The sequence below is a fragment of the Maniola jurtina genome, chromosome 8 (genome assembly GCF_905333055.1).
Source record: "Maniola jurtina chromosome 8, ilManJurt1.1, whole genome shotgun sequence".
Taxonomy (NCBI): domain Eukaryota; kingdom Metazoa; phylum Arthropoda; class Insecta; order Lepidoptera; family Nymphalidae; genus Maniola; species Maniola jurtina.
In genome coordinates, this window is record NC_060036.1 from 2,518,129 (window position 1) to 2,537,121 (window position 18,993).

General features: G+C 36.5%; 2 protein-coding genes and 1 pseudogene across 3 annotated transcripts in view; 2 read left to right on the forward strand and 1 right to left on the reverse strand.

Moving 5' to 3' along the window:
* LOC123867693 overlaps positions 1 to 6,195 on the reverse strand; it is a 70,914-nt pseudogene extending 64,719 nt beyond the window's left edge.
* Positions 1 to 13,368, forward strand: part of LOC123867610 (facilitated trehalose transporter Tret1-like) — a 122,027-nt gene extending 108,659 nt beyond the window's left edge. Inside the window, exons 1-3 of one of the 2 annotated variants that reach the window (XM_045909716.1) lie at positions 8,564 to 8,619; positions 10,846 to 10,984; positions 11,918 to 13,368. In XM_045909716.1, coding sequence (XP_045765672.1) covers positions 10,891 to 10,984; positions 11,918 to 13,203 — 1,380 coding nt within the window. In that variant the 5' untranslated portion in view covers positions 8,564 to 8,619; positions 10,846 to 10,890 and the 3' untranslated portion in view covers positions 13,204 to 13,368. Of the gene's footprint in view, positions 1 to 8,563; positions 8,620 to 10,845; positions 10,985 to 11,917 lie in introns of those variants that run through there. The other variant, XM_045909715.1, reaches the window with a different exon arrangement.
* A 709-nt stretch (positions 13,369 to 14,077) lies between these two features.
* LOC123867694 (facilitated trehalose transporter Tret1-like) lies at positions 14,078 to 16,656 on the forward strand. Its single transcript, XM_045909873.1, has 3 exons — positions 14,078 to 14,116; positions 14,841 to 14,979; positions 15,356 to 16,656. Exons 2-3 carry the CDS (start codon positions 14,886 to 14,888, stop codon positions 16,654 to 16,656), a joined length of 1,395 nt encoding a protein of 464 aa, XP_045765829.1. The 5' UTR covers positions 14,078 to 14,116; positions 14,841 to 14,885.
* Positions 16,657 to 18,993: the final 2,337 nt, after the last annotated feature.

Below are 18,993 nucleotides of genomic sequence, written 5' to 3' on the forward strand. Positions count from 1 at the left end.
CAGTTGACCTCGTCCACAAGTTCAAAGTCGCTCAGCGTGCTATGGAGCGGGGTATGTTAGGTGTCTCTTTGAGGGAGAAAATACGAAACGAGGAAATCCGTAGGCGAACTAAAGTGAACGACTAGCTTAACGAATTAGTCAGCTGAGGTGGCAGTGGGCAGGTCATATCTGTCGCAAAACCGACGGCCGCTGAGGCAGACGTGGTCTGGACTCTGGAGTAGAGACTGCGTATCAGCAAGAGCAGTGTGAGACAACCTCCAACCCGTTGGATCTCAAGAAGGTAGCGGGAAGTGGGCGGATGAGAAAGGTGTAGGACTGTGTGTGGTGGCGCGCTCTTAGGTAGACCAATATAGCTGTGGACACCAACAGGCTGATTGATTGATTGAAGAAATTATTGTGTGCACTATTCATAGAAATGAGCTGTAGAGACTTGATAGGATGATTTAGAAAGAATATTTGGGGTTTAAAACAAAATGCCCCTAGTATCGCTGAAGCAATGAGCCGAGACTAGATCTTCCAGAGAGTCAAATCGAATAAAGCGTTACAATATGGGCATGAGTCACTCGCTCACGTCCTTGGAGACATTGTGAGCCGTAAGCGATGTTAAATTAATACTTAATTACCGATCTTTTAAATAGCTCCTGAGTCCAGCTGTGTGGGTCTTCGTTCCGAGAAGATGTTCTGTCATCCTTATGACTACGGCTCCCTTGTTATAAGTTATGGTTGAGAACATGTCGCTTACGGAGTCAGGATTGCCAACTGGATTAGTAAGAGGATGGGCACTTTCAGATGAATCGACTAACAAAGCTGCGTGAACTTGCTCGTTTATGAAGCGTGTAGCAAAACCCATTCGGTCTTCTACCTGAAAAGGATCCTAATACTTAGTCAACTAGCTGTACTACTACATATAAAAATAGTTAAATTCAGTATCGTTTATTTTATCTATTTTTATGACACTAAATAATGTACTTAACGGTAGAAGAAAATATATTATATTCACATACGAGTATGTGAATATATTATATTACATGTCTAGCATTAAAATTATCCAATAAAATATGGATTCAAAAGCATCTAGATTATCTTTGAATATTTTTTTTTTTACATTAGTAGCTTAGGTTGATTAAGTAAGTAGCAATTTCGGGCAGATGAAATGATGGATTTTGCCATATGATCACTAAAGGAAAAAGTTCAACGACGCAGCTTCGTATAAGTCTCTCACGAATGCAGTCAGTCATCTGGACTCTCTCGCGCTATGTTATTGCTAACTCTCATTCACATACTTTTCGAGACATACGAGAGAGTTGGTACACAGTTTATAATTACCGATCTTTTAAATAGTTCCTGAGTCCAAGCGTGTGGGTCTCCGTGCCCAGGAGATGTTCAGTCATCCTTATGATCGCGGCTCCCTTATTATAAGTTATAGCTGAGCTGGAGAACATGCCGCGCACAGATTCAGGACTGCCGACTGGATTCGTGAGAGCAATGGCACTTTCTGACGAGTCGAACAACAAAGCTGCGTGAACCTGCTCGTTTATGAAGCGTGTGGCAAAACCCATTGTTTTCTCTACCTGAAATTAATTGATACTTATATTATTGTACTTACCCAATAATTTTCTTCTATACTTTATTTAATTGGTCTTTCTACTTTAGTTTTTTTTACTGATAGACATTTTTCCGAGTGCTAGAGGCTATAATATAAATTATATACGCAGATGAAGTCGCAGGCAAAAACTATACTTACTTTAGGTTTTCTTGGCTGACTTAAATTATACACAAATCGCAGAAAACTTATCGGGAAAACGCGACGCGATATTTCCGGCGCTTTTGACCTTATAGGTTAAGGGTTTTCACTCGTATCATGATTTTCATCGTTAGTTCGCAGTAATAGGGTTCTATGAGCCGCGTATAGTGCGTCTGTTACGCATTTCAGCGAGAAGCTACTAAGTGGATTACTTTTCTTTTAAGTCAGTTAAAAAAAAAGGTTATATTTTAACACTAATTTCAATAGAGCATGGACTTTTTCAAATTTGAGAAAATTATTTATTATATCTGTGTATTGTGTTATGTACATACCTCGTTAGTGAGAAAGTATTGATAGTATCTTGCGAAACCCTCATTCAGCCAAGTGTTGTCCCAAAAATCGCATGTGACAAGGTTGCCAAACCACATATGAGCGATTTCATGCGACAAAATGTATGCGATGATCTGTTTGTAGTGATCGTTGGAGTGTGCCTCATCGTACATGAGATATGCTTCCCTAAAACATAACATTACATTAAATTATAATAAATTTGACGAAACTTAGCACAAATCACAAGCGAATAAAACTGCGCACTTAATTTAAATCTAGTAATTTATAAAATATGAATATTTAAACTAGTGATTGACTACAAATAACACAGCCTAAACTCGTGATGCTAAAGATTTGATTTACAGAAAGTAATTCTTGTATATTATGTTAACGGCAATTTATGTAATTCAGCCATTCTATGTAATATCTCGTCATATCAATGATAATAATGGCGGTGGTGGTGTTAAAAAATGTTAGTACTATCCAACACTAGCTACTCCTTTCACCAAAGGTTGCCTGGTGGAGATCGCAATAAGGCTGCCTTTGCACACAATTGTTTTTTTTTTGTTTCTTCCTTTTATGTTGTGTTCCTTTTCATGTTTTGTGTGCAATAAAGATTTCATCTATATATCTATCTATTGCTGATGATGATGGTGATGATGACTTAGATGATGATAGTAGTGATTAAAGACTAAGTTTTTCAAAAATTATTTCACTTACCTGTAAGTTATCAATCCCCAATTTTCCATAGCACCAGCAGAGAAGTCTGGGATAGCAGCATGAGTCATCTTAATAATATTATCCATTTCAAAGTAATTTATACCAGTATGTTCATTCATTTTTTCTGTCAGTTTCTTTCCAGTATCCAAAGAGTATTTTCCTTGGTTAACAAGATCGAGTGCTCCTGGTCTTGCAATGACCTCATAATAAAATTTATCATTTTCATTGTTATAAGTAATAGATGTGTAATCAGCCACAATAAGAGCTAGAAGGTATGTAGACATAGTTGGCGTAGTGGCGTAAATGTCATCTTTATAATCCCTAAAAAGATATTAATAAAATATATAGAGATAAGCTGTTGCCCTTGAGTATGTCTTTTCAATGTTTATTTTTTAGTTTTAGCCTTTTTGTCACAAAATAAAATAAATACTTACGGGTTGCCTTCGACGTCCTTCGTATCTATAATAGTAGTGCAGAACCAGCTTTTGTGTGTAGTTGGCCGACGGATAGTAACCTCGAACTGCGCTTTGAAGCTAGGCTCGTCATAGCAGGGGAAGGCAAAACGCGCAGCAGTCGCTTGAAATTGAGTAGATGCTATCCATCTATAAACATTTTTAATTAGAATGATTTTAATAAAAATGTTATACTGTTGCCGTCAAGTCAAGATTTTCTGAGCTAGGTTGGCCGTTTTATAACGATTTTTAATTTGGGTGCGGTTTTTTTTCTATGTAATATTATGTGCACTGATTTCTTTATTTATAACTATATACATATACAGCTTATGCCGTGCACTACACATACTACACAATCTTCAACCCCTTATTTTCCCCCCTTAAGGGTTGAATTTTCAAAAATCCTTTTTTAGCGGAATGCTGTCTATAGCTGCATGACAATTTTCATCCCGATTCGAGTAGATTCCAGTAGTTCGAGGTGTGCGTTGATAGATCAGTCAGTCAGTCAACTTTAGTACAGTAATAATGTATTTGATTGACAAAAGAATTGACAATAGAAAATATCAGAACTATTTCCATAATTTAGAACAAAACGATAATGCGTTCTTAATAATAATAATTATTTACCCATTAGTCAGTGTGCTGCTTAAGAGATTATGTACATTTCAACTTTTAATAAAATATTTACAAAAGTTTTAGATTTTCGTTTGTTTGTTTTATTATCTTAAACATTTCATATACCCACATAAAGTATTTATACCTGTACTTATAAATTAACGATCAAAGTTATTAATGTTTTTTAAAACAAAGTTGCAACAAGTTGTTTTCTACATTTGCCATGACATTATGCAGTCGTAGTTTTTTACGTTTATTAATCTCCATTTCGTTCTGTTTTTATTTCTTTAATTTTACGCAACAGCCGATGTCCTATTTACCTAGTGAGTTTTGAAACTGTGGCTCTATTAAGTGTAAACATACCTTCTTTCTCCATTGGGATTGTTACGGAACCAACTTTTGTAAATACCGGACATGTCATCTCGAAGTTTACTATTAAAATCAATTTTTAACGTATACGTTATAGAGTTGTAACTATCATATTGTAGAACATAATTATCGCTAAGATTGATTTTTAAGAAGTGCAATGCAGGTTCTAGTGTGTAAGTCTGCGGAATAATAATATCACCTCGCTGCAAAACTACAGAGCTAATCGCCATGTCATGAGCGTGAATAATGATTTCAGTCACATTTGGTCGGGTAGCCTCTAATGATATGGTGACTTTTCCAGAAAATGCTTGGTTACTCATATCAATCATCCAGAGAATCTTGTATGCTATGGGACGAGTTGTGGTAGGTAGCCGGTATTTCTGTATATCATCGGCAGTTGAGAGTTCACTGAAAGCATCGATATCTTCAAAGATTTGTCCCTCCAGCTTCTCGTCTAAGAAAATAGTGTTTCTGGTCACGGGTGGATTTGACAGACCCTGAACGTAGAGACTCGCTATGCACAAAATGAGTAGGGTCGACGTCGCCATCTGCAAAGAGAAAAAGCCTTTTAAATTATTGAAGTTTTGTTAAAACTTATTTTAAATTACTACTAATATTATAAATATGAAAGAGTGTCTAGTTGTCTGTACGTTTACTAGCTTTTCACGGTCCCTCCGTTTAATCGATTTTGGCACAAAATTTGGCTCAGACATAAGCTCGGGGAAGAACCATTGACTACTTTTTGTCCCAGAAATTCAAAGTGATTTTTAGAAGATGAAAGATTTAGAAAATGAAAGACTTTTAAAAACCTAAATCCACATTGAAGAAGTCGCGTGGGTTAGGTATTCCGTATCCATCTTATGATGTTTCATCCAAAAACATCCGACGGCAATTTTACCTATTTCTTATTAGAATTACACGTAGTCAAAATCCAAGTATCCTTGTTTGTGTACTCATATGCAATTCTTTATTAAAACCTAATGAAACCGAACCGTTTTTGAAAAGTTGGATCACTGGTGATGAAAAGTGGATTACCTTAAGACAAGAACCTGGAACGTACAAAATGGGAAAAATATTTTGAATTTGTACAAAAAATACTTAAGTAATAAACTTTTTTCTCAACCTAATATTTTATTTTAATTGAACGGTTGTGCCTATGTATGTTGACAAATTTTCGTGCCAAATTAATGAGATACAGATAAGGGCCTTTATTTTATACCTGTTTAGTAATAAATGGAATTAATTTGAAGTAAGTACCTCCATACCGCTTTTCAGTTATCAGTTATCTCATTCACGTGTAACTATTTATGTAAATTGCTACGCTAAATATTTTGTTGGTTCAGATGTAGAGTTTGAAGCTAAACTCGTGGATGTGCATTGCCTATAATATTAGACATAGGTATGGTATTCATACAGTGTATGAATACTATAGTAATATCATTTAGACGAGTTCCAAATGATATTATTTCGCATCAACAATGAATATTATTTATACTATTTTCTTTAAGTAATGCATTTGCAAACGTCTCGTCTGATAGTTGTTTCGTCAGTGCACGTATATTTTAAAATAGTAAATTCTAGCTGATAACAAGTTAATATTACCTAGTAAATTTTATTACATGGTTACTAAAAGAAGACGTTCCTAATGAAGTTACCTACTAAAGCAGAACCTAAAAATAATAAAATTAATTGGACATTCTTCTCAAGACAGGTAAATAATGAATTATTTACTGTTTTTCTAAAGTTAAATTCCACATTTTACATAGATAATGTACCAACTCTTGGTGAGCTAATAATATCATGATGCACTTACCATTTAATAAATATAGTAATAACTGTGCAATAAAAGCAATGATTTCCTATTTTTAATTTTCTTCACTGCGCATATATTAAATAATTACAAAATGATGATAGAAAGACCTTCATTGCCATATATAAAGTACATTACATGCTACTTTATTATGTAATGTAACATTTTGCAGTAAATAGACGCATTGCATCGATACTGCCTTGACCCTTAAACTATGTTGATAACTTAAAACCACAGATATAGTAATAATTAATGTTAAATATTATATTATGGCTACATCATTCATTTTATTGTATTTACATTGCAAAAAAAACTTTTTAGCTTTTCATATGCAGTTCGCTTATATCAGCATTTTTTATCTACGGATTGTACATGGGTTCATTAACTGTGATTATAGCTCAAGTAAGAAGAGAAGCTAACACATCAGAGGCTGTAAGCACAGAAACATGCTTCTTGGCTAGGAAAGTTCATAAATCTCAATATATAAGAAAAATATGACTGACTGACTGATATCTATCAACGCACAGCTCAAACTACTGGATGGATCGGGCTATTTGGCATGCAGCTACTCGTAGCTATTATGACGGAGACATCCGCTAAGAATGGATTTTCGAAAATTCAACCTCTTAGGGGGTAAAATAGGAGTTTGTTGTATATCCACGCAGATAAAGTCGCGGGCATAAGCTAGTATTATTCGAAAGTATAAAACAACAATATATTCAGAATCCCAGTTATACCTAATAATTTTTTTTTCAGCATCCCTTCCCGGATACAGTTCCATAATATGGGAAATCATACTTCCTTTTATAGCTTATCGTTTCGGCCGCAAGATTTCGTTAAAAATATAAGTTTAAATACTTTGATAACGAATTTTTTTTTCTCTCTCTCGTCTGGCTTTACAAACATTAGCCAATGTCAAGTTTGTAGATATTTACAAGTTAGAGAAACTATACATATAAGTATGGACTTCGTCTGCGCCGGCGCTCGCCGACACACGGGCCAAGCAAGGCTTGAATGTACTACCTACTACAACTATTAGGTACGTCCAACGGAATATACTCGTATTATGTCGCCAACATACAGATGAATTTTTATTACTTTTAAATCAGCTACATTTTACTGGGGAATGTGGGTTTCGAATGCAATAGGAACTTTTTTTCACTGGAAAACCACTGGTTTAGTAATATTCGTCTTTTAAGTGCTCTCAACTTATCGGCCATATTTTATCCTGAATCACCATACTGGTTAGCGACTAAAGGCCGATGAATGTTCGAAAACCCATCAATGGCTCAAAGGAAAGACTGAAGAATATGGGGATGAGCTTGAAAAACTAATCGTTTCACAACAACAACATATTTATCATACACCGGCAGAGCTGTATCACCAGGTGATTGTGTTCCGGTACCTACGTGAAACTGATTAGGATTTAGGAATATCAGTTAAAAAAGTAGCATTAAGAAATCGTAAATAAAAGTAGTAGCTAGTAGTAGGTAGGACTTATAAACCTTTATTGCAACTAAACACAGTAGGTACCTACATATTATTTGAAAATGAAAGCAAGGATAATATTAAATTATTTTATTATTAAAATAATACTATTAACTTCCTATCTAGCTAATATATATCTAATATTAGCTAATATCGGTGGGTGCCCATCGAGTCACACTCCCGGCATACCTACTTTGTGATGGGACTCGCACCACCTATTGTATACTTGTGTAGTACCTAAGCGAGATGGCAATCAGGGTATGAGGCAGAGGGAAGCCGGGAAGCCCCGCACACCCGCACACCACCCGCGCTATCCCGCGCCTGGTTAGCGCTGGGGCTGTGCGAGTGTGCGGGGCGTCCCCACACCGATTGCCAGCTCGACCTGTCGCGTACTCTACGTTGATGGTAGGTACAAATAGGAGGCCCAAGTTTTAACAACAACTGTAAAGTATTTTTTTTTATTATGGAAATAGTGACGATAAGGTGATTACCACCGCCTATGAACTACATTTGCAGCACCAGATGAACCGCCAATAGGTAAGTACGTTGCCGGATATTCAGGAATTTGTTGTCGCCCCACATTCCACCCTTTGAATAACCTCATTTTGGAATCTATTGATTTCTGAAGATGAATATCCATAAAAGTTTAATAGTAGGTAATAAAAATTAGCGTCTGTTAATAATTTTTTTTGATGACTTGATCTTTTCTCGAACATTAATTTTAAACTTTCGATAAATACTTAAGTAAGTCATGTTCCGTAATGCCAACGCAAACCGTAATTTTTTAAAGTGGGTTGACTTTACGGTGCCTTACTACTTTATCACCAAAAAATATCCACACATTGAACAAAAAGAGAAACAGATATTAATTGGGTCTAACAGGTTCCAAAATGCCAAATGATCATATTATTATCATAAACTGCCGTCACGCAGATACGATAGTATGTGTATTGAATAAAACAGATGTATACAAATTATAATAATTTGATATTTTTATTAAAATTAACGGTGAAACAATGGACTTACCAGACTTGGCTTTTGAAGTTAAAAATGAAAACAGTCACGTTTCTTGGATTTTTTTCTTTAGACAGGTACCTACACTTTTTTTAAATGTTATCTAAGTATTTAGACAAAGTCAAAGCCAAATTCAAACTTTATACGAGGGGTACTTAGGGGTACGAGGGGGGGGGGGATAATAGGAACTCTTCCCCCTCTCCCTGAAATCCTCGTTATTATTATATTATTATTTTCAAAAATCCCTAGGGAACTCCTTCATTTTCCGGGATGAAAACTTATGTCCGATTTGGTGCGAACGAGATAAACGTCGATCAACTTTTTTCTGTATGGCACGCCAGCAATTTCCAACCCAACAGCTGTTATTGAGACGCACAGAGTGCGTCAGGGCAGTTCCGGTCTAAGCGCACTGTAGTATATTTACACGAAACATTTCGCGCTGTTTTGACCCCCCTCATAACTCTGGTTCGCGTGATGATAATCTTACGAGATTTGAAATACAAGCTAAGCTCGTGGATTTGACGATAAATTGTAAGTTTCAAATTTTTACGTTTAACCATTTCTTAGATAGGTACAGAGGTCTGAAAATTGTGAAATTAAGACCTACTCAGTACTCACTGACTGACCAAAATTATGACGCACTTCCCGTGTATTTTATGATAAAACTTACCGTTTAGCTAGAAAATGCAAAAAACCCATTTTTCTGAACTTTGATCTTAAATATATTTATTTATATGCGAATGTGGGATCGGTGGGGACTTGAAAATTCTGTTATAATATGTTCCCAATATTTGCACCAACTTTTTAGCTCTATCCGAATTATTGTAACTTTACCCTATGTTTTGAACTAACTTGTCCAGGCTGGTATATACGTACTATACAGGGTGTTTGGTAATTAGTATATAATGACGACACGTACCCATGCTACTTTGATCTAATAAACACAATGCTGAAGTATAATGACGAAATAAAATTATAAAAATTTCCATACAAAATTAAAAAAAAAAAAAATTGGTTGTCTGTAAAGTCTGACTATAGTTGAACATGACAACAAAGGCCGATTGTGCTTCTTTGTCGCTCGTTCCGCGTTCTCGCTTGCACTTCAAGCCTTACATGGAACGCCTCAGAGCGAGGTAACGCCGCATGAGTCATGTTTTTTCGTGCGTGCAGCCGGCTCTATCGAATTATAAGACGTTGTCACGTCTAAAAATTTGTAACGTTGTGAAGGCGTTACATTTTTTTTAAATAAATAATTCAAAGCATGACACAATACTGACGGACAATGTTACCCGCCACCACTGCGTCTTAGACGAGTTGTCCCGTGCAGCCGCTTGAAGCAGGAGGGCACCTCTGCCGCGCGGCGCGTGCGCAGGAATGGTTAGGGTGACGCTCGAATCGTTTTTTCACGTGAGACGCGTCGCAGTGAACATATCTAAAGGTAACGTGTTCCTGTTGGGAATACAGGAACACAATATCCCTTTACCTGCACTACCAACTACTCCAGTGATCTTGTAAACCCGTTATACGGGTTTCACTGTGACCCTCAAGATTCCACGGTACCCCTCGTGTTCTTGGTACTCCTCGAGCTTCTCGGCACCACCTTGTGCTACTTTGGTCTACGCCAGGCACGCTTACTCGTGGCACCCTCTCCTGGTGTCACGAACCTCCAGGCGCACCTCGCGGCACCCTCTTCTGGTGTCACGGACCTCTCTGCACCTGGCCGGCGGCCTGCAACCGAGCACCAACCAGCGCGCATTCCACCTCCCTTGAAGACCATCTCGCCGGGTCCCGCTACCTCCGGGACGTCACCGCACGGCACAGCAGGGAAGTACCGCCTACTGCAAGCCTTAGAGACTGTAGTGACGCCAGCGAAAACTCACGACCCTACCTACTTACTACTAAATAAATTCTTGTGTTGACTTTGGGGTGTTTCTTTAATCTCTTCACCACGGACCGACCCCCAAACGTCACAAATTATGTCAAAGTTTTCATGACCCTACCGTGCCCTAACTCACTGAGATCGTCGGCCATCTTTATATTGGCCGAGGCCAACGATCTCAGTCAGTTAGGGCACATTAGGACCATGAAAACTTGGTCATAAAAATAATAAAAAAATTGTATGGAAATTTTTATAATTTTATTTCGTCATTTTACTTCAGCATTGTATTTATCAAATCAAAGTAGCATGGGTACGTGTCGTCATTATATACTAATTACCAAACACCCTGTATAGGGTAGTTATAGATATTACATAGATTAACACATTTGTATTTAAGTCTGCAGTTAGAAATATTTCTTTGCAGCTTTTTACATGCGGTGCGGTCATTTTAAACTTTTTTACGTATGGCATGTTCATGGGTGCACCAACAGTATTAATACCTCAATTAAGAAAAGAAGCTAATTCGACAGATGTTGTAACACCAGAAATGGCATCTTGGTTATGTGAGTCTATATTTTTATAGTTCTTATTGTTTTTTAATCAAGGTACAAATCTAGCTGAACGTCACGAGCAGAAGAACGGGCGCGGAAGCCCTCTCAAATGTGTCGAACGGAAAATTCCAGACGATAAAACGCCGAAGAGAATTTACGCTTGCAAAATTCCACACGCTATATTTCTCTCTGGTCTTAGGAAGTTTTAATTTCACGTCATTTTGGGGCCACTACTAAATAAAATTGAGATTTGACGCGACCATATCAAAATTGCTATCTACCTACTTATACCATGTGTAAGGGGTTAGTAAGACAGATAGTAGACACTATTTCAAGGAGTACAGACAGAACTACCAACTATAATTCATAAAATTTGAATTCTTCCTATGTTATGGGTAATACGATCACTTCAAGGATGCACTCCGCGACATGAAAACTAGGATAGTGTCGATAGTGACAAAAAGATTTTATTTATTTCTTCAATATTTAATGATATTTTGTGAATATGTCTGTAGATCTTTAGTTATTTGTTGTTATAGTGGCAATAAAAATAAACACTCTGTGATAATTTAAACTCTCTACCTATTGCGGTTCACGAGATACATCCCGCTGACAGACAGATACAGAGACAGGACGGGCAGCGGACGCTTAGTAATAGGTTCCCGTTGGCACCCTTTGAATACGGAACCCTAAAACCATTATATCATAAAACTAAAAATCTACTGAATCGAAAGATGATTGAATCAATGTTTTTAACTTCTGAATTGATGAGGCTTGGCAGCGTTGCATGCTACTCGTAAGTGCTAACGTAGCTGGCCGGGTCTGATTGGACGAGCAGTGCGGGAAAGCGCGAGATGACGTAACTGCATTATTGAAATGATATTATACTAAATTAAAGTGACTCATATTTTTATAAGTTAATGAGCTGTTTAATTTTATTTCCAGCTTCTATGTCGGCCTACAGTGGTATACCATGGGGACTCATTTTGCCACTATTGGCATATCGCTTTGGAAGAAAACATATTTTAGTTTTGATTAGCGTTAGCGTATTAATAGGAAATATCATTTTTTACTGTAGTACAAGTATGACAGAACTAATTGTCAGCCAAGCCTTACAAGGCATCCTGGCCGCCTCAATAACTACAATCACCATAATGGTTATGTCCGAATACACATCGCCTAAGTACAGAGGTGTGTTATTAGCCGTGAAGTCTGCAACATTCTATTGGGGAGTTTGGATCTCAAATGCTATCGGAACGTTCTACCACTGGAGAAATATTGGCATCGTTATTTTTGTTTGTAGTATTTACAACTTATCGTCCATATTCTACAAGGAATCACCTTATTGGCTGGCGACAAAGGGGCGTTTTGAAGAATGCGCCAATATTCACCGATGGCTTAAAGGCACAGGGGAAGATTCAGAGGAAGAGCTCAGGAAGCTTATATCATCACAACAAGAGCACTTAAGTATGAAAGCAGAAATTGAAGGGCGTGCAAATTATAGAAAATATATTAAATTCTTGAATGTATTGCGATGTGAAAGTTTTTATAAACCTTTTGCATATGCAATCTTCCCAACATGCCTGTACCATTTTTCGGGCAAGATGGCGTACACCGTATACGCTATAGACATCATTAAAAAATTGACATCAAGCGAAACAATGGCCTATGGAGGCATGCTTGTGTTGGATGCGGTTACTGTACTAGGCATGTATCTAGGCTGTGGGTTAGCTAAAATTGCAAGACGTCGAACACAATTACTTGTATTTTCATCTATGGGAATTAGTTTTTTATTTGTTTTGTCAATTTATTTGTACATGGTCAATTTAAATATCCTATCAGAGAACAAGTTTATCTCTTTGTTCTTATTAACGGCGTTTTCATTGAGCATTGGCAGTGGACCAATAATAATCTCAGCCTGCTGTGCAGCAGAGTTGTGTCCATTGAGGTACAGGAGCTATTTTTTGTGTTGTCTTTCACTTTTCAATAGCACATTAATGGCGACCGTTGTTAAATTTTCTCCGATACTTTTCAAATATTCTGGTGCGCATGGTGCGTTTTTATTTTACGCTATATCATCGTCCATTTTTTTATTTCTTATATACAAATACATGCCTGAAACAAAAGATCAGACTATTCAAGAAATACAGGACCGCATGACACGTCGCGATGGCAGAGGACAAACTAATAGAGAAACCCTTCTACTGAAAGAAACAGATTTTACACAATAATGAAAGCATAGGTAATAGATACAAATAATAATGTTAAGTTGAAACTAAGTTTCTAGATCTTACTGTTTAAGCTGAACGTTACCGATAATAATATGTCAGGCAGACTGTTTTATTCTTTTATGTATAAAAAAGAGTACCTATTGTTTATATCACGAGATTTAATGGTTCATTCACATAAATGTAATAATATGACGATAAATAGTAAACAATGTAAATATTAAATAAATAAAAGCAAGAAGTTTCAAGTTACTATTTTCATGCTCTTAAATTAAAAGTAGGTATAATTTTTAGAGTTTATTTCTAAGCATGGTAGGTATTTGGCTATTGCAGCTTAGACTATTCAATATTCATTCCCTATAAACTAAGTTGCGCCGTTATTGAACGACAAATGCGTGAAAAATAGTATGCTTTCCCGAGTTTTGCTTTTTAACTATTTTTTTTCCCGGGACAAATTAGTCTATGTCTTTCCCCTAGATGTATACTAAATCTATACCAAATTTCATTAAAATCGGTTCAGTGATTGGGCCGTGAAAGCGTAGCAGACAGACAGACAGGCAGATAGACAGACAGACACGCTTTCACATTTGTAATATTTAAAGTATGGAGGATGGGTTTATTGCTTTACACGAAACAAAATAATGTCTGCTAATATAGTTTTATTAAACAAGTTTATAGGTGATTTTAAAACAGGTTCTGAAGTATCACATTAGCCAAAAATGCTCAAATGTTTGACATAAACTTCTTATAGCAGCGGAAAGTAAGTCTATCGCAAAATAAGTCTATAAAAATTGTAATACATACTTAATTAATTATTTTTTATCAAATTAACGTTGAAAAAATGGAATTACCGAACTTGACTGAAGAAAATAAAAATGGAAAAAGCCACACTTCTTGGGTCTTTTTCTTCAGACAGGTAAACTATTTGAAATAATATCTTCCGATTTAGTTTTTTTGAAGATGTATTTTTATCTTAATCTAACATAAAATAAAATTTGGTGTTTCTCTGTCCGTTGACTAGTTCGCACATTATATCTTTGATTGAGTTGAAATTTGATACTTTCACTAGCTTATGCCCGCGAGTTCGTCCTAGACTCGGACTTCACAGATTTCAAACCCTTGCTTTACCCCTTCAGGGATTGAACTTTCAAAAATCCTTTCTTAACGAAGGTCTACGTCATAAGAACTATCTGCATGCCTTTCAGCCCGATCGGTCCAGTAGTTTGAGCTGCGCGTTGATAGATATCAGTCAGTCAGTCACTCAGTCAGTCAGGTTTTCCTTATATATCTACAGAAGACTAATTGTTGTCTGTCAAATACAACATCATCGTCATCAACAGCAGCAACCCATTGCTGGCTCACTAGCACTAGTCTCCTCTCAGGGTGGAGGAGGGTTTGGCCACAGCCCACCACGCTGGCCACGTGCAGAATTGGTGCAAAGTCGCAGATTAAGCTAGCTAAACTTCTTAGTGGAATTTAATGCGGTTTTCGTCATCATTGAACAACATGTCATGAGCCGGGTTTATTGTATTTAATGTACTTACTTAGGTTAATACATTGACATTTAAATCTGCAGAATTAGTTAGCCTGCCCGAGTGAAGCCGGGACAAGTCAACTTGTTGTAAAATATTTCTTTACAGCTATTTACATGTGGTGCGGTTGTATTAAACTTTCTTACGTATGGCATGTTTATGGGTGCACCGACAGTATTAATACCTCAATTAAGAAAAGAAGCTAATTCAACAGACATTGTAACACCAGAAATGGCATCTTGGTTATGTAAGTGCATTTATACTACTATACACTTCTTAGTTCTTATTATTATTATATTGAAACGCGCCCAAATTTTTCAGTGCATTTCATCACGGGTTTCATTGCATTCACGACGAATGTTTATAAGTAGGTAGGTTCTAATAGGACCATTCATTTATACCCATATTTTGTCTATGGAGTAGATAGGCTCCCCGTGCGAAGCCAGGGTGGGTCAACTAGTCTTTAATACAAATCATTTGAAGAGTTTCAAAATCTTTCTACTTTTGTGTCCTTTAAAATGAGCAATATGTAAAGCACTTTACATGCTTGGTTAGTGGTACGAGTAAATATAATATTAAAATGACTCAGTTATATTTTACTTATCTGTTAACTTTATTTTCAGCTTCTATGTCAGCCTACAATGGTATACCGTGGGGATTTATATTGCCTCTATTGGCATATCGCTTTGGAAGAAAATATATTTTAGTTTTGATTAGCGTTAGCGTATTAATAGGAAATATCATTTTTTACTGTAGTACAAGTATGACAGAACTAATTGTCAGCCAAGCCTTACAAGGCATCCTGGCCGCCTCAATAACTACAATCACCATAATGGTTATGTCCGAATACACATCGCCTAAGTACAGAGGTGTGTTATTAGCCGTGAAGTCTGCAACATTCTATTGGGGAGTTTGGATCTCAAATGCTATCGGAACGTTCTACCACTGGAGAAATATTGGCATCGTTATTTTTGTTTGTAGTATTTACAACTTATCGTCCATATTCTACAAGGAATCACCTTATTGGCTGGCGACAAAGGGGCGTTTTGAAGAATGCGCCAATATTCACCGATGGCTTAAAGGCACAGGGGAAGATTCAGAGGAAGAGCTCAGGAAGCTTATATCATCACAACAAGAGCACTTAAATATGAAAGTAGAAATCGAAGGGCGTGCAAATTATAGAAAATTTATTAAACTCTTGAATATATTGCGATGTGAAAGTTTTTATAAGCCTTTTGTATATGCCATCCTGCCGATATGCCTATTTCATTTTTCAGGCAAGATGGCGTACACCATGTACGCTATAGACATCATTAAGAAATTGACATCAAGCGAAGAAATGGCCTTTGGAGGCATGCTTGTATTGGATGCGGTTACTGTACTAGGCATGTATCTAGGCTGTGGGTTAGCTAAAATTGCAAGACGTCGAACACAATTACTTTTATTTTCATTTATGGGAATACTTTTTTTATTTGGTTTGTCAATTTATTTGTACATGGTTAATATTAATGTATTGTCAGAGAACAAATACGTCTCTTTGTTTTTATTAACGGCATTTTCGTTAAGCATTAGCGGTGGACCAATAATTCTCTCAGCCTGCTGTGCAGGAGAGTTGTGTCCATTGAGGTACAGGAGCTATTTTTTGTGTTGTCTCTCAATTTTTAATAGCATATTACTAGCGACCGTTGTTAAATTTTCACCGTTACTTTTCAAATATTTTGGTACGCATGGCGCATTCTTATTTTATAGTATGTCATCGTCTATTTTTTTTATACTCGTCTACAAATACATGCCTGAAACAAAAGATCTGACTATTCAGGAAATACAGGAACTCATTTTACGAGATGACCACAACGATAGACGACAAATCAATACTGAAACCCTTCCACTGCAAGAACCAGAACGTAGAGCCAAATTGAAATAGTACGAGTAGCTAATAATGGCTCCAAAAAAAGGACACCGCCAGTTATTATGAATTGATTCTGATGATTCTTTTTTGTTTGGTAGATCATATTTCAGAAATAGATCTATATAAATTTCTGGAGATCTGATGAATGTCTTCGAAGATAAGAACGGAAATCCTCAACGAGTAAAAGTAAGCAGGGTGCCCAGATAGAACGCTGGCTGCGTTACCTCGTTGGATGGCCAGACTAATATGCTGACCGAGGTAACTGCCAGACAGAACTGCCAGACCTCCGGTCGCCCGTGGACAAGACGGGTGACAGGTCTTTAAAAAAAGGATCTGGTATCTTCGTTCCACGAACCCATGGTCTCCATCATAAAAGGCACAAAATGAAATTATTTTCTAAAAATAATTTCAATTTGTGCCTTTTGTGGTAAATGAAATTATTTCCTAAAAATAATTTCATTTAGTACCGAATATATACAGCGTAAAATTTCATTGATTTTTATGGACACCTCACGCTTAACCGAAAAATTGACTATGCCAAAATTATTTTCACAAAAAAAGAGCTCAAGTGTCCTAAGACAGTTTCCCTGTACCTCCTATAGTTTTGCATTTCCCGATACTATCCCAGTAAAAAAAACTTAAAGTAGTTATGTAACAATATTTTTTGGAGTCCATGCCAATGAGGTGCCAATGTGTAGGCACAAAAAAAAATATTAAACGGTATATTATATGAATAATATTTTACATACCGAATAAAACATATAGATAAACGGTATATGTATATATATTTTAATTAGTATAACATTATGAGATTTTATGTTTTACTTAGTTGACATCAAGTTGAGATAATAATAATATAATGATTTAAGCAATGTAAAATATTAAATGAACAAAATCGTAAAGTTTCTGGTAATTTTATTCATGATCTTAAAATTGAAAATATTTTGGTAGGTATGTATACTTATCATTTTTTTCATCTGTAGTTCGCGACAGAAGTCGAGGTCGACATGGCAATTGCGGTATGAGGTAAGTCGTGCAGGGGGAACGCTCCGCACATTCGCACTGTCATGGTGTAGTGTTGCACGAGCAGGTACGTATCGACCGCGTTTATCGATTTCTTCGTTATTAGTAGTTTTGTGTATTCACAGAGTGAATTAAAGTGAAGGAACTCATGATTTGATTCTGAATCGACGCTATGTCAAATATTAGGCCATGGTGACGTGAAATCATAGAAAAATAGGGCTACTTGCGTCAAATGTATTAACATTTGACGCCTGCCAGTGACGTTGAAACTTCGACGTGTTGTTACAAGTTCCTTAACTGTCGTGAACTGTGGTATTGGCAAAAAATATATATGGCTTCGGTTGCCTGTTCGTCGCGTGTAAAAATAAAATCCATACTTCCATACTATAATATTATAAGTGCGAAAGTGTGTCTGTCTGTCTGTCTGTCTGTCTGCTACGCTTTCACGGGTCAACCGCTGAACCGATTTTAATGAAATTTTGTACAGACTTAGGATACATTCCGGGGAAGGACATAGGCTACTTTTTATCCCGGAAAAACAAACAGTTCCCGTGGGATTCCTAAATACTCATCCAATTGATCGATTCGTATGAAATTTGGTACTGAGGTAGCTTGCGTCCCTGTTATTGATATAGGCAACTATTCACCCCGGAAAATCAAACAGTTCCCACGGGATCTTTAAAAACCTAAATCCACGCGGACGAAGTCGCGGGCATCCTCTAGTAACTAATAATCCATTTTTAAACTGGCATATCAAAAAAAAACTATGTCCAGAATAAAATCCGATACAAAATTAGTAGGACCACATGAACAATTAAAATCACTTTCACAATATTTCGAATCAATTTACTCGTAATTAAAAACATCTTTATTGTTAACAAATTACAAAGAATGATACAGGATACATTTAACAAAAACAAATGGCGACCTTATCACTAAAGTGATTTCTTCCAGGCAACCCATTCTCAAATCAAATGTTTGTAGCAATATTATTATGAGTTATTATTGTGATGAATAAAATATTCCTTACTTTAAAAAAGGTGGTTTTTAAAGTAAGTTATATTTTATTCAACACATAAAAATCAAGTGAACTCATAATAATATCGCTACAAACACTTGATTTGAATTTTACTCCCTCGGCCTCATCTCAACTCATCATGAATACACATCACCCAAGTAGGTATAGAGGTACCTATTGTTTTGACCGTAAAGGTGGCTACATTGCTCCTACTACATTACACTGAGTCGATTAAGTTCTTGGTCATAATTATTTTATTCTTGTTTATTAGTAGATGTTTAGGGCAACTGTCCACTTAAACGGTGCGAAGT

Excerpts from the sequence above, each read along its gene's own strand:
- LOC123867694 (XM_045909873.1), top strand. The coding sequence starts at position 14,886 with ATGTTTATGGGTGCACCGACAGTATTAATACCTCAATTAAGAAAAGAA. Across the intron at positions 14,980-15,355 it reads AGAAATGGCATCTTGGTTAT|CTTCTATGTCAGCCTACAAT; the intron begins GTAAGTGCATTT and ends CTTTATTTTCAG.